The sequence below is a fragment of the Schistocerca nitens genome, chromosome 9 (assembly GCF_023898315.1).
Source record: "Schistocerca nitens isolate TAMUIC-IGC-003100 chromosome 9, iqSchNite1.1, whole genome shotgun sequence".
Classification (NCBI taxonomy): Eukaryota; Metazoa; Arthropoda; class Insecta; order Orthoptera; family Acrididae; genus Schistocerca; species Schistocerca nitens.
The window spans coordinates 467671808-467686204 of NC_064622.1; the positions used below are offsets into that span (position 1 = coordinate 467671808).

At 42.3% G+C, this 14397-nt stretch overlaps 1 protein-coding gene across 2 annotated transcripts in view; it reads left to right on the forward strand.

Moving 5' to 3' along the window:
* The first annotated feature begins 283 nt into the window (after positions 1-283).
* LOC126203382 (uncharacterized) overlaps positions 284-14397 on the forward strand; it is a 117654-nt gene continuing 103540 nt past the window's right edge. For both annotated transcript variants that reach the window (XM_049937678.1, XM_049937679.1), the window contains exon 1: positions 284-421. In XM_049937678.1, coding sequence (XP_049793635.1) covers positions 284-421 — 138 coding nt within the window. The remainder of the gene's footprint in view (positions 422-14397) is intronic.

Consider the following 14397-nt stretch of genomic DNA (forward strand, 5'->3'; position numbering starts at 1 on the left):
TTACCTCGTGTTCTCTTCCATCCCCTCTATTGGCAACACTCGTTCACAGAAGCGGGAGGAGGCGAATTTCCTGCGAATGCTCGTTCGTTCGATGTTCGCTTCGGTGTAAAGCGGGCTTTAGGATGCTCTTCGTGGCAGAGAGCTTTGCGCCTGGCGCCGTTCGCCGGCCAATGGGGAGAGCGGCGGCGGCGACGCGCAGCGCGAACAAGTGAATCGCGGCGGGCCATCGACCGCGGCTGCAGCTGTCGCGCTTAGCTGCACGGCGTCACTCGTGTCGGCAGCCATGTCCGCGGACGAGTACGAGTACCAGAGGATGCGTGCCGAGCTGCTCGGGCTGCCTCCTCCCGAGAGGAAGCCGGACCCGCCGGCGCAGGGAACCGCGGAGGGCGCCGACGAGGAAGCGAACCCGGGACTCGACGAGGTAACGCCGCCGCTTCCCGAACGCAGCACCGCATAAAATTCCGTGCACGTCTCTGCGCCTATTCAGCACGTACACTCTCGCATCTCTCACCTTACGGCCTCGCTTATTCAGTTTCCGGGTACTCGCGCTTTCCTTTGTCTGTGCTAGCGAGCAAGTGCTGCCGCTTTCATCATAATACGTTTCTGTAGGAGGGTCTCTGCTGGTAACTGACTCATTCACTGATTCTTTATTCGTCTCGTGCGTCAGACAAGCACGTGACTCTACAGTTAATACGCGGTAAGTCAATTCTAGTACAACAAAAGGTAACATAGTTTTCCATTTACAGAACAAACAAACACTGGGATAGTTAGTACGAAAACGCCTTTTTGTGATCGAGCGCACGAATTTTTACTCATATATCCAGATGCGCTCCACCTTTGCAACAAGACGGCATCGTAGGCTATCCTGAAATATTAGATGATATTTCGTTTTCACTTATCGGTTTTTACATAAAAAAATTGACCAGGTGCTAGTTGGCCTCGCGCACCCAGAGTTCCGTACAAACTTAATTATGTATACAGGGTGTTCCACAATGACGTTTTCAAAATTTGGGGACACTTTTCTTACACCAAAACAAGAGAAAGACGCCCAGTAAACCTGGGCTTTTAATGCGTACCTTAAGTGCTAGGAGCACTTGTTCATCCTCGACACTGTGATCCACAGCTCTTCCGCTGCAAGCCTTTTGATTTCCGTATTCTGAGAGGAGGTAGTATGGACCAAAACAAGAAAAATGTGAAGTGAACGTGGGCTCTAAAACGCGCACTTTAAGAGTTTCGAGCACTTGTTCAATTTCGCTCCACTGAAATACATCTCTTCCACCGAACAAGTGCTTACAGCTCTTAAACTATCCATTTTAGAGTCCATCTTTACTGGACAGTTTTTCTTATTGTAGTCCATACTACCTCCCCAAAAAATGTGGAAAGAAAAGAGCTTGTAGTAGATGACATTTGTTTCACAATATCGAAGATGACGAAGTGGTTACATCTCTTAAGGTATACCTTTTAGAGTCCAAGCTTACTGAACATTTTACTTGTTTTGGTGTGAGGAACCTACCCCTGAAGTCTTAAAACACCATTCTCAAACACCCTGAATGCAGCGTTCATCCATTCCAGGAACAGAGAATCTCTACGATTTTTGCCTGTTATGGGCATTGATACCGAGATATTTGTCAAAGGGATTCCACGACCTTCGAAAATGTTTTAATCTCAAATCTGACGTCGGATAACAAATGACAAAAGAAGTATTTTTTTCTTGTGGTATGCTGACAAATTAACAATATTCTATTTTTTTCTTCATCTGGAGTGCGAAACCTAGCTTCCTGCCAAATTTAATGGTTCCACATTGTAGGTTACACCCCATAGGTTTTAATGAGTGAGTTTGCAAATATCAAAGTACGTGATGTAGATGGCTGTTTGTTTTGGTTGCACTGACTTAGGAGCTTAACTTTTTACATCATCGAGAGACAGTAGACCATAGTGCGTGGCATAAATTTCAGCCTGATGCGTCTACCCGTTCCTGAGAAATAGGGTTTTCAACAGTTGGACAAAGTGATCCTATAAAGGTCCAGTTTTTACCGATTGAGGCATGGGATCCTAAAAAGAATGAAAACTAAAATCTTGTAATAATCCAGGACATTGCCTGATGACATCTTGTCAGAAAGGGGAAAAGCATCTCGTTATATATATAGAAATTCATGTGCAGCGTGCAAGAGGGCGTTTCCTTACTAAAATTTACATATTTACACACATATTGCTCAGAAAAATAGTCACCGCTAGGAACTTGTTAAATTAACATTATAAGAAACGAATTACAGTAACAGAAAGTGAAAACACAAGGAGTCATCTGGCATTACAGCATACACATCCTCAGCAATTAGACGTAAATTACATGTATACGAGGATAATATACTTATTTAAAGCAGGGGGCTTCATTTCTAGAAATTCCTTAGCAGAGCAGAAGCAGTGATTTCAGTTTAACTTTCATTTCTATTGGTGATCTCATTGATTTGAGTTCCACTGTTTAGGTGATTATATATATTCATTCCCGTGCATCTTAGACTATTCTCATAGTGTTTTGTGCAGTGTTATATGAGCTGTATGAGACTTTTATTTCTTCTGTCACAATATTGGCGATTAAGGCTCTTATGCAGATACTTCAAATACTAAACTGTGAAACAGGTAAACTTCAGTATGTATAGACGTGCTTGGGGCAGGATTTTATGCTGTAGCTCACAGTGCTCATATCTCTTTTTAAATGAGATTATTCTTACTGCCTGCTTCTGTAATTTGAAAATGGTATGAGATACATAGCTCTTTCACCCAGAAAATCACATCATAGCTCGTAACAGACTCAGATAAGGCACGACACGTCTGCTTTAAAGTGTCAACACTTGTTGTGTCTCTTATTGATCGCAGTAAGAAACGGATTTTGCTAAGCTTTTTTGAAAACATGTCTGTATGCAATTTTCACTACAATATGCCACTCATGCGCACCCCAAGAAATATTGTTTTCTTTTCTTCGCTAATTTTATGCCCAACAACATGCACGGTATATTTGGAATGAGATATTTTGTAACGATCTGATGTAGTTCGAACTATCGTGCCCGTTGTTATTTTTTTTAGTCAATTGCTACAGTCGAACACAAAAGCCATGTCTACATTTTGCTATCCTTCAATAAAAAATAAGAGCGGGACGGGGGGGGGGAGGGACTTTTTTCTTAACTGAGATCCTGCAGACAAGCAAGTCGAATACACGAGCAGAAGTTCGCGGTAGGCCTGCAAACGATTTGCAAATAAAATAGTCTGTATTAGATTAGATTTTAATTTTCACGTTTATTAGGTTCGTCATTCGTCGGCATTAATACTTTTTCTGTTGTAAACGAACTGTAAACTGAAATGGTCTTTGACCAGACGCATAACTTTATACGCTTAATTACAGCAGTTTTTGTTCATTTGCCAACGCTTTTGATGACAAGCGATTTTCTTTTCTTTTCAAAGTATTAAGCAGACACTGGAATCTAACTTGCTGTCCGCACATCTTCTGGCTCACGTCCCCTTCACGTTTTGCAGCTATCTTTTTTTGTAAACTAAGTGCGCTTACTTTCCATATTTCAGGTTTTTATTTGGAAATTACGAACAAGTTTCAAATAGTACCAAATATTGTGAGGAAAATTACTGGAAGTATAACACAAACGCCGTTGTTTATAAATTGGATGTCAACACACTTCGAGGCAAGTCTAGTCTCTGTGGCTTTGGTACCCGCGCGAGACCAAATTACCCCGTGATGGATGCAATTAAAGTGGTAAAGTGGTAAAGAGAAAAGGGTTTAATCGCGTTTCAGTCATGAAAATAAATTATTTTCAAAATATCATTATTATTATCATTATTTCGCAAGATTATGATACTGATTACATAAGTCACCAATAATTACATTGTTTTCAAATGCTAGCATTAACGCATGGCACAACATCATCTTCCTCACATAGTCCACCCAACGGACACATACTTTGTACCATGGACCTATGCTAGTGAAACTGAGACATATATATCATATATGATTTAACGTCTAATGAAAATGTCTTCTCTGAGTTGTAGGTAGTTGCTGCAATAGCCCAGAAACTGCTTCATTATTCAGTTCGCGACAATAAATGAAGTGACAGCACAACACAAAAATAACTACTTCATGGCTACTACACAGCTGTAGGGTCAGCACAGTGTATTATTATTATTATTATTATTATTATTAGCGGAAGTGGTAACACACGAAGCATTTCTGCCATTTCAGAATTACTGAGTCCAGCCATCAGATAATTCACAAACAATAAAGTACAGTGCATACATTTTAACGTGATTGATTTTAAACAGGGGTGCTGGCTGTGGGTGAAGCACGTGTTGCTAGAAAAAAGAGTGATGCACAGAAAACATGTTTTGTAATTCGTGTCCACTGCCCTCACTGTAAATAGTTAGCTTTCGTTTCTGAGATGGAGCTGTAGGCAGCACTCCTAATGTACTGGGAACTGCTTCATCGTTCTTCTTCTCCTTCTTCTGCTTTTGCGGCCTCATTGGACCACTTCAGTCAATCATTTTCTGGTCATCTTCTTCAATAGGTTTTCTCTCCGAGTTGCCCAGTATGTTTTCATTTATTCTGCTTCTTTTTCGTAGTTCCTCATCTGTAAAAACGTTTTTCAGTTTGATTAAATTTTCTGTTTTGTTTTCCTTGATTTCCTCTAACCATCCTACTTGCTTTTTTATGTTAGAAAGTTTCTGTATAAGTTTGCTTGGTAGTTTGATTGCTGGTGTCCTCATAATGTGACAAAGAATGAACGACCCTCTTATTCTGTATAATATCTGTAATGGGCTTCAGTTCACGGCACACCATTTCATTTGGCACTACCTGTCATTGTCTGTCTTTTTGATGTTTCTTATTATTTATGCATGTTCTGGCCATCCTACTCTTTATTTTAAGGATTTTTTCGATTATGCTTTTCTGAGTGACTGTGAAAAGAGTTTCTCTTCTGTATGTCATGTCTGGTTTAACCACAGCCCTAAAATGTTTTAGTTTATTTTTAATTGATGAACATTTTTATTGTAAGTACAAGATGCTAATTTTTGAGCTTTTATCATTTTGTTAGTTCCTTTTCACCATGCTGGTTTCTCGTCCTAGTTGTATGCTATAATTTCTCTTAGATATTTTAATTGTCTCTGCGTTTTTCTTGACTGTTAGTTACTGTTATGTGCTTGATTATTAGTGGAATTGCTGCCATTATCTTAGTATTTTCTAGTTATATCTGGAGTTCTCTTTTTCTGTTACATTTTTTAGGCTTGTTGTTTGATTTCTGGCTTCCTCAATGTTTTTAACTGGTTATGCTAAGTCATCTGCGAATCCCTAGCAATTTGAGTTTATTTACTGTTCTTGGTTCCAATTCTTATGTTTTTATGATTTTGCTTGTACCATTCCCTCCTCACCTACTCCAGAGCACAGCTGAAAAGTAATTGTGATAATCCATCTCCTTATCTTAACACCTCTAAACACTACTTTACATTTTATGTTTATAATTTTTATTAATTAAGGATAGAGACTGAAATTCTTTAGCATTTCAATCACTGAAGATCTGTGGATACAATTAGAAGTTTTTTTTGAAATCCACAAAGGTTATGGCTTGTTCTTTTTGTATTCTTCTTCAGTAATCCAACATCAATTTCCAAGTGATGTTCTGGAGAGCTTCTCCAGGGTTTATATCCTGCTTGGTATTCTTCTAATACCCAGGCAAGTTTGTCTTTACAACGGTGGTGTATAACTTTTGACATGACTGTACGTGTGATATCCAAAAGGGGAATTCTTCTATAGTTCTCAGGATCTGATTTGTCGCCTTTTTTCTGTAATGGAAGCATTATAGCTGTAATTCAATGTGCTGGTAGTTCTTCTTTATCCCATATTTTCATTATGCTTGGTGTACTTTTACTTTCACTGGTTCTGCTGCATATATTCTAAGTTCCAGAAATGTTGATCTTCTCCAATTGTTTTGTAGATTTTGAGCTCTTTCAGAGCTTTGTAGATTTCATGGATTGTGGGAGGCTTTATAGTTTCTGCTAGTGTTTTAATAGGAATATCTGTGTTTATTTGAGTTAGTACTGAGGGATCTTTGCAATTTAGTAATTTGTTAAATGTTTCTGCAAAAATTTTGGTGTTTATTCTATTGCTGTGTTGTCCGCTAAATATTTTGTATAATCTCTTGAGTGTGTTTTCTCAATGTTTGTTTCTATTATTGGAAGTATATATTTTTGATATTGACGTTTATTTCGGTTATCTTGCCTTTTTCTGTGAGTTCCAAGTGTGATTCTTCCGTTTTATGACTCTGATACATTTGCCAAGCTTAGTGTCTATCTAGTACTGTTTTATCACATTCATTGTTCCACCACTGGTAGTTTTTCCTTGTGCTTATTGGAACTAGTTGTTCAGATATTTGTCTCAACTGGGGTGCTATATCCTCTAGATCGTCTGTTGGGGGGGGGGGGGGGGGGTATGTTTCTTTGTCAGTGGGATGAATTTAATTTTTATCATGTAATGATCTGATCGAGTATCTTTTGCTGTTACAGCTTTCACATTGTAAATTTCTCTGTGGTAATTTATATCCATACACACATGATTCAGTAGCCATTTTTTAATTTCCATTCTGGATGTTTCCAAGTTTTAAGCTTGTTTGGTCTTTCTTGAGGTATTTTGATTTTGAAATCATGTCAGGGCTTCTTCAGAATTCCACCAGTTCATGCCATTCCTGTTTGTTCTTCTTTGTGCTGGTCATTTGCCTATTACACGTCTACATCTCTTTCCTCTTCCTAACTGGGCATTAAAATCCACAATTAAAAGTTTGGTGTGGTTTTTATTTGTGTTTGACGTCGTCTGAACTAAAAGCTCCCAAACTTCATGCACGTCTTCTCTATGTTCTTTCGTTTTATTTTTATCATTATTTGTGGCATGAGCATTTATTATTGTATATATTTTATTTGCATATTTTATGGATCATGTTGATAGTCCGATAGGTTCAGACTTAAATTCTATTAGATAATGAATTATTTTGAGACTGATAACAAATCCCATTCCGAATTGTAGACATTGGTTCATTACACTTTTCCCTGGTATTCCCATATAAATTCTGTGTCCTTGTGCTTCTATTGGTTCCTGATCAATGTTTCTCGTTTCTTGAATTCCACTTATCGGAATCCCTTTGCGATCCATTTCGTCTGTCAAAATTTTGAGTTTCCCTTGTTGTATGATGGAATTTATGTTGCGTGTTGCTACGTCTGTCCTGTCCAGCTATGCTGTCCTCACCTGAATCTAAATTTTGATCTTTTGTCAGCCCTTGGTATTTTCAGGTGCTCGACTCATGTAATCCGAGTGCAGTCGTCCTTGACAATTGTCAAGCAGTGGATTTTTCCTTAAAAGATTTCCTTCCAAGTTTAACTGTCGATGGTAATCAACCTCGTATGGAGCAAATACGGTTGTTGACATTCTATATAAAAAAATCCTTAGAAATAAGCAGAACCAGTTGTCACCGACTCATTAATTCTGGACTTAATGAAGCACCTACAAAAACTAAATATCATTTATATTTCATCACTTTAAAAATAAAAATGTTCAAAGAATACTCTTCTTTCGTGGTGTACCAGCTAATGTCTGATTGCACTCAGGGTTAGTGGCCTCAGAAAGGTTGGAAACTACTGCTGGAAACTACAGCCCCACGCAGGCTCTGTAGTCTACGTTATTTGCACATCCGTGACTACGTGCGGAGTAGCTGTACTCAGTACAATAGCAGCTAAACTGATGAGGGATGACATGGTTATCTTGGTGATAAGAGCGACAATATGCGATCGCAAATATTCGTTTATTTCAATGACTTGTTTCAGTCGCCATCCTCAGATAGATCTAAAAAGACAGTGTACATATTTATGTGTAAGTATCATGAGTTCTTTTCCTTTGTTGTTATTTCGTCACCCCTCACTCCATTTGGGAGGAGGGCGCGGGCGGGGGCAGGAGGGAGGGTTGCTAGCGGTACAGTCTATCCCCTCTTCAGCAAGCTGACAAGAACACTGAGATGAAAAACACTTAACCAAAGATGAGATATTAATTATGAATGTAACGATTCCCGCATCGCGAACGAATTATCCGAATGGGACGGAAATCGGTAGGCGAGATGTATATGTACAGACAAGCAAGTGATAGCAATTTCAGAAAATCTGCATGATTTATTCAAGAGAGAGCTTCCCAAGTTGAGCAAGCCGAAAATCCGTTGGTCCATCTCTGTCCCTTATGCAAACAGTTATTCGGCTTGATAGAGTTGTATATGCATGTCCTCCTAAGGAATACTGTGCCAAATTTAGTCCATTTGGCCCGTTAGATCGTCAAAATTCCTACCTGATTGGAGGGTCTAGCCCATAAGCCTCCCAAAGTTCTCAGCTGGGGAGAGATCCAGAGATCTTGCTGGCCGTGGTAGGATTTGGCAAACACGAATATAAGCAGTAGAAACTCTCGCTGCATGCAGGCGGGCATTATCTTACTGAAATATAAGCCCAGGGTGGCTTGTCACAAACGGCAACAAAACGGACCCTAGAATACCGCCGACGCACCGCTGTGCTGTAAGGGTGCCGCTGATTAAAACCAAAGGGGCCCTGCGATGAAAAGAATTGGCCCCCAGACCATCACTCCTGGTCGTCGGGCCGTATAACAGGGACAGTCCGGCTGGCATCCCACTGCTGTCTGAGGCGTCTGCACACACATCTTCTGCCTAGAATCTCATTGACTGGAGTGGAACTGTCTTGAGTGATGATTCCCACTGTTGTTAAAAAGAAGCACTTCACTGGCACAAAAACTTGGACAGCCTCCCCCAGTATTGGCAGTCTGTTATTGAAGGGAGGAAGGTTGGTCGTTGAGGAGCGTAGAAGGATAGTGGTATAAGAATGGAGGACTGGTGCATAGTATCGATGGGTCGGTGTGGCTGTTGGGATACGAGAGGAGAGTAAATGGGTATCGGTAAGGCTAAAATCTGATGTGAGAAAGGGCTAGGGGAAGCAGGGTGGAAGGAAAAAGGGGCTAGAGAAACGTGGAGAAATGAGGCAAAGAGAGCCCTGATGGAGTGGGACGGGTGGGGTGGATTTAGAGTTGGTAGGATGGCTAAATGTCGGGAAAGATTTCATGATTTAGGAGGGGGTAATGGCTGATGTTTATCTGGGACAGCATGTGGAAGATATATAGGTGTCTGATTGGTGGGATACGTAGGTGGAGGAGCGGCAACGTACTTGAGTTGGAAAGTAGAAGGGAAACTATAGGATCATTGGAGTCGAGTTTTGTAGGTTGTTCGCAGGTTTCATTGGGAATGAGAATTTGATGAGTTGGTAATGGATCAATGTGCGGCAAGGTAACCGGATGCGGAAGGCGAGGCAGAGTGCATGGTGTTCAATGATATGGAGAACTTAGGGGGCGGGGTGCGGGGCGATACGCACGCAACTTTTGTACAGCAAAGGATGGATCGGATCAAGGCTTTGTAAGTGTTGAAGATGATTATGATAAGTTAGTAACACTGTAAGTAGTAGCATTGATTCACATTACATGAAAAGCATCTAAAAAACGACATACCTGTCTCCTTGCACTTAATAAAAGAGGCAAATAAAATTTATAGCCACGAGTGGCACTGTCACATAGTATAAAAACATGATAAAATTTTGAGAAACACTCATAGCCCGTGATGTAGGGGCATCTTTAGCACATTTTGTTGTAGTGCAATCAGCTGAGGGGGCGTGTTTACAATGGCGCGTTACAAAGCAAACACGATGTTCAGTTTCCTGCGTGAACCAAAATAGGATGAGTTAAAATGTAATTAAAAATGAGCTAGAGCATAAACATGGGTAAAATGTTAGTTAAAATTATAAATGCTTACTCTCAAATAGGTGTCTGCGACATACATAGTATGTAACGAAGTTAAATAATAGCAGCATCTCGAGACACGAAAAAAGCAGCAGGCACAACGGTCTTACGAAAACAGAACGAAGAAAACAGATGGACAGAGTCAGAATATCAACATGTGCAAGATAAAGTGAAAAATACCTGTTTCATGTAAATTCGTTTCGTTCATTCAGAATTTTTGTGGGGTACTATTTCTTATGGCAGTAGACCTCTGTTTCTTCCAAAAGATTTCAAAAGGCTATCCTTTGGCGATAACTTGATGGTTATATTAAATTATTACTTTCAAACGAAGTCAAAAAGTTAAGTCTGGGAACGTTAAGGTTTGATCAACTTCAATTTTGAAAATGAGCTTTCACCATTGCTGTTTGTGATCGAAGGTGACAGGTGCACAGTAAGAGCGACATCGGTATTACGAAACAATCTTTGACGTTTCATGAGTCCGGATTTGAATGAAATGAGGTATGGGCAAATAGCCTTTCTTCGAGCGTGAGTGTGTGTGTTTTCCTTAGCGTAAGTTAGTTTAAGTCAGATTGAGCAGTGTGTAAGCATAGGGACCGATGACCTCAGCAGTTTGGTCCCATAGAACTTAGCACAAATTTCCGTTTCCTTTATGCATTCTTTTAAAAGTCTTAGTGCTATTGCCCACTAAAGAGCCACGCGTGTGAACTGGTGTCAGTGGGAATAAGATGTTAATTATGACGATAAGGGCGTAAGGACGAGACAGCACCCAGTATCTGAAAGCAGAAGATCTTTCGGCCGGCCCGTAATCGAACACGGGCCCCTTCACTTAGCAACCCGCCGCGCTGACCGCGCAACTACCGAGGCGGACGTCCTTCTTGATACGGAAAACGCTAATATCCTTGTTCCAGCCGCGTGTGGTTCGCGCGAAGAACGATTGCTGGTGAGCCACCGTGTGGGCTCGAACCTCTCCAATACTGTGTCCGTGGTCTTTCAAGAGATATGTGTGGAAGGAAGCAATATATTGGTTCACTCTTGTAGGAATGCACGCTGTTGGAACTCTAGCAACGGTCCACACCGTGATGCAGAACGCCTCTCTTGCAGCGTCTGCCACTGCAATTGGCTGAGCATCTCCGTGACGCTTTCGCGTTTCACCGACCGACTGACTAGGAAGGTCAGAATTATGTTTAAAGTCTGACGAAACATTGACTGAGTATAGTGTGTGTAGTTTGTACCCCTATTTTAAGCAAAAGCTACTTCTTCACTAGCCGGCCCCTGTAGCCGAGCGGATCTAGGCGCTTCAGTCCGGAACCGCGCTGCTGCTACGGTCGCAGGTTCGAATCCTGCCTTGGGCAAGGATGTGTGTGATGTCCTTAGGTTAGTTAGGTTTAAGTAGTTCTACTGTAAGTCTAGGGGACTGATGACCTCAGATGTTAAGTCCCATAGTGCTCAGAGCCATTTGAACCTACTTTACCCACGACAGTGCCTATACGATCGTTGCATGTCAAATGCCTAGTAAGTGTTACAGCCAGGTGTTTGTACGAGTTAATCGATTCCAGCTGAGAGTCATAGTCATAGGATACTATGTTTTCTCGTTTTTTGAAGTGCACAGTATTCCATTCCTGAATATTTAAAGCAAGTTGCCAAACTCAGCACCATTTTGAAATCTTGTCAACATCTGACTGCATATTTATGCAGCTTTCTTCAGACAGTACTTCATCACAGATAGCTGCATCATCTGTAAAAAGTCTGAGGTTTCTATTAACATTTTCCGTTAAAGTTTTAGAATACAACGCAAGGGTCACAACAGAATTCTCTGGGACACACCCGAAGTTATTTTTATACCTGAAGATGACTCTCCATCCGAGATAACTTGCTGCATCCTCCCTACCAAAAAATCCTTAATCTAGTCGCTATTTTCGCTTGCTACTCCACATGATTGTACTTTTGTTGATAAGCGAAGATATGATACTGAGTCAATGGCTTTTCAGAAATCAAGAAATACTGCATCTATCTGACTTCCTTGATCCAAAGCTTTCATCGTATGAGAAGAATGTGAGTTGGGTTTCGCTTGATCGATGTTTTCGGAATCCATGCCGGTTGGCATATATCTCATTATGTTTCAGCTCAGGATATCTTCTAGGACTCAACAACAAAGCGATGTCAAGGATATTGGACGGTAGTTCTGTGGATCACTTCTACTACCCCTACTAGCAAACGGATTAATCCTCTACTTTCTTCCAACTACTGAACACGGTTTTTTGTACGAGGGATCTGTGATATACACTCCTGGAAATGGAAAAAAGAACACATTGACACCGGTGTGTCAGACCCACTATACTTGCTCCGGACACTGCGAGAGGGCTGTACAAGCAATGATCACACGCACGGCACAGCGGACACACCAGGAACCGCGGTGTTGGCCGTCGAATGGCGCTAGCTGCGCAGCATTTGTGCACCGCCGCCGTCAGTGTCAGCCAGTTTGCCGTGGCATACGGAGCTCCATCGCAGTCTTTAACACTGGTAGCATGCCGCGACAGCGTGGACGTGAACCGTATGTGCAGTTGACGGACTTTGAGCGAGGGCGTATAGTGGGCATGCGGGAGGCCGGGTGGATGTACCGCCGAATTGCTCAACACGTGGGGCGTGAGGTCTCCACAGTACATCGATGTTGTCGCCAGTGGTCGGCGGAAGGTGCACGTGCCCGTCGACCTGGGACCGGACCGCAGCGACACATGGATGCACGCCAAGACCGTAGGATCCTACGCAGTGCCGTAGGGGACCGCACCGCCACTTCCCAGCAAATTAGGGACACTGTTGCTCCTGGGGTATCGGCGAGGACCATTCGCAACCGTCTCCATGAAGCTGGGCTACGGTCCCGCACATCGTTAGGCCGTCTTCCGCTCACGCCCCAACATCGTGCAGCCCGCCTCCAGTGGTGTCGCGACAGGCGTCAATGGAGGGACGAATGGAGACGTGTCGTCTTCAGCGATGAGAGTCGCTTCTGCCTTGGTGCCAATGATGGTCGTATGCGTGTTTGGCGCCGTGCAGGTGAGCGCCACAATCAGGACTGCATACGACCGAGGCACACAGGGCCAACACCCGGCATCATGGTGTGGGGAGCGATCTCAACACTGGCCGTACACCACTGGTGATCGTCGAGGGGACACGGTACATCCAAACCGTCATCGAGCCCATCGTTCTACCATTCCTAGACCGGCAAGAGAACTTGCTGTTCCAACAGGACAATGCACGTCCGCATGTATCCCGTGCCACCCAACGTGCTCTAGAAGGTGTAAGTCAACTACCCTGGCCAGCAAGATCTCCGGATCTGTCCCCCATTGAGCATGTTTGGGACTGGATGAAGCGTCGTCTCACGCGGTCTGCACGTCCAGCACGAACGCTGGTCCAACTGAGGCGCCAGGTGGAAATGGCATGGCAAGCCGTTCCACAGGACTACATCCAGCATCTCTACGATCGTCTCCATGGGAGAATAGCAGCCTGCATTGCTGCGAAAGGTGGATATACACTGTACTAGTGCCGACATTGTGCATGCTCTGTTGCCTGTGTCTATGTGCCTGTGGTTCTGTCAGTGTGATCATGTGATGTATCTGACCCCAGGAATGTGTCAATAAAGTTTCCCCTTCCTGGGACAATGAATTCACGGTGTTCTTATTTCAATTTCCAGGAGTGTAGTTAACAGAGCGGTTAAGTCAGCCGTAAATTCAGTAGCCATCGGGCCCTGAAGCTTTGTTGAATTTTAACGATTTCAGCTGTTTCTCAACACTATTGACACTTATTTACCTTTTTGCCTTATCTTTTCAGTGCTACAAGGATTAAATTGGGGCAATATTCCTGGTTTTTCCTTTGTAAAGGAACATTTGAAAACATTTATGACGTACTATCTCCTGAACTATTTGTCGTGCTTTGATATAATTTTGGATAATGTCTGCAAAATGTGTTGGGAATTGAGCTAGCAGCAAGGAGGTAATAGATTACATTGTCATGTCTGAAGCTGAGGTTGTACTCCATGAACAGCGAAAATATAATGATCGATGAGCTTTTTTCTTTCATTCTTTTGTAATGGGGTATCTGCGAGAAAACGTTTCGGGAGGGTTGCGTGTAAAGTTTTTTGGAAATCGCTAAGCGCTGTCATTCTCAAATCCGGATGTATATAGTCCGGGTGATTTGAGCGCACTGAGATACAATGTCTCAGGCACACACAAAGTTTCTAACTTAAATGCTTGACTTACTACGTTTAACGCAATACTGTGCCACTTACTGAGTGTGTTACGACAGTGTTTTTTTTAATTCGCCCAATAATTACAAGACGCTTGGAAAATATTTGTTGACGCTGGAAGTTGTCAGACAGGCAACCTCCAATTGGTACCGGGTTTCGGGTTCGGGGATAGTCGCTAGTAATATACATATGTTAATTCGATTGTAGCTTGTTATCCGAGAGGATCTCACGGAATTGTACACAGGGCGTTCCATGCCCACCTTAATATCTACTTTTCACACTA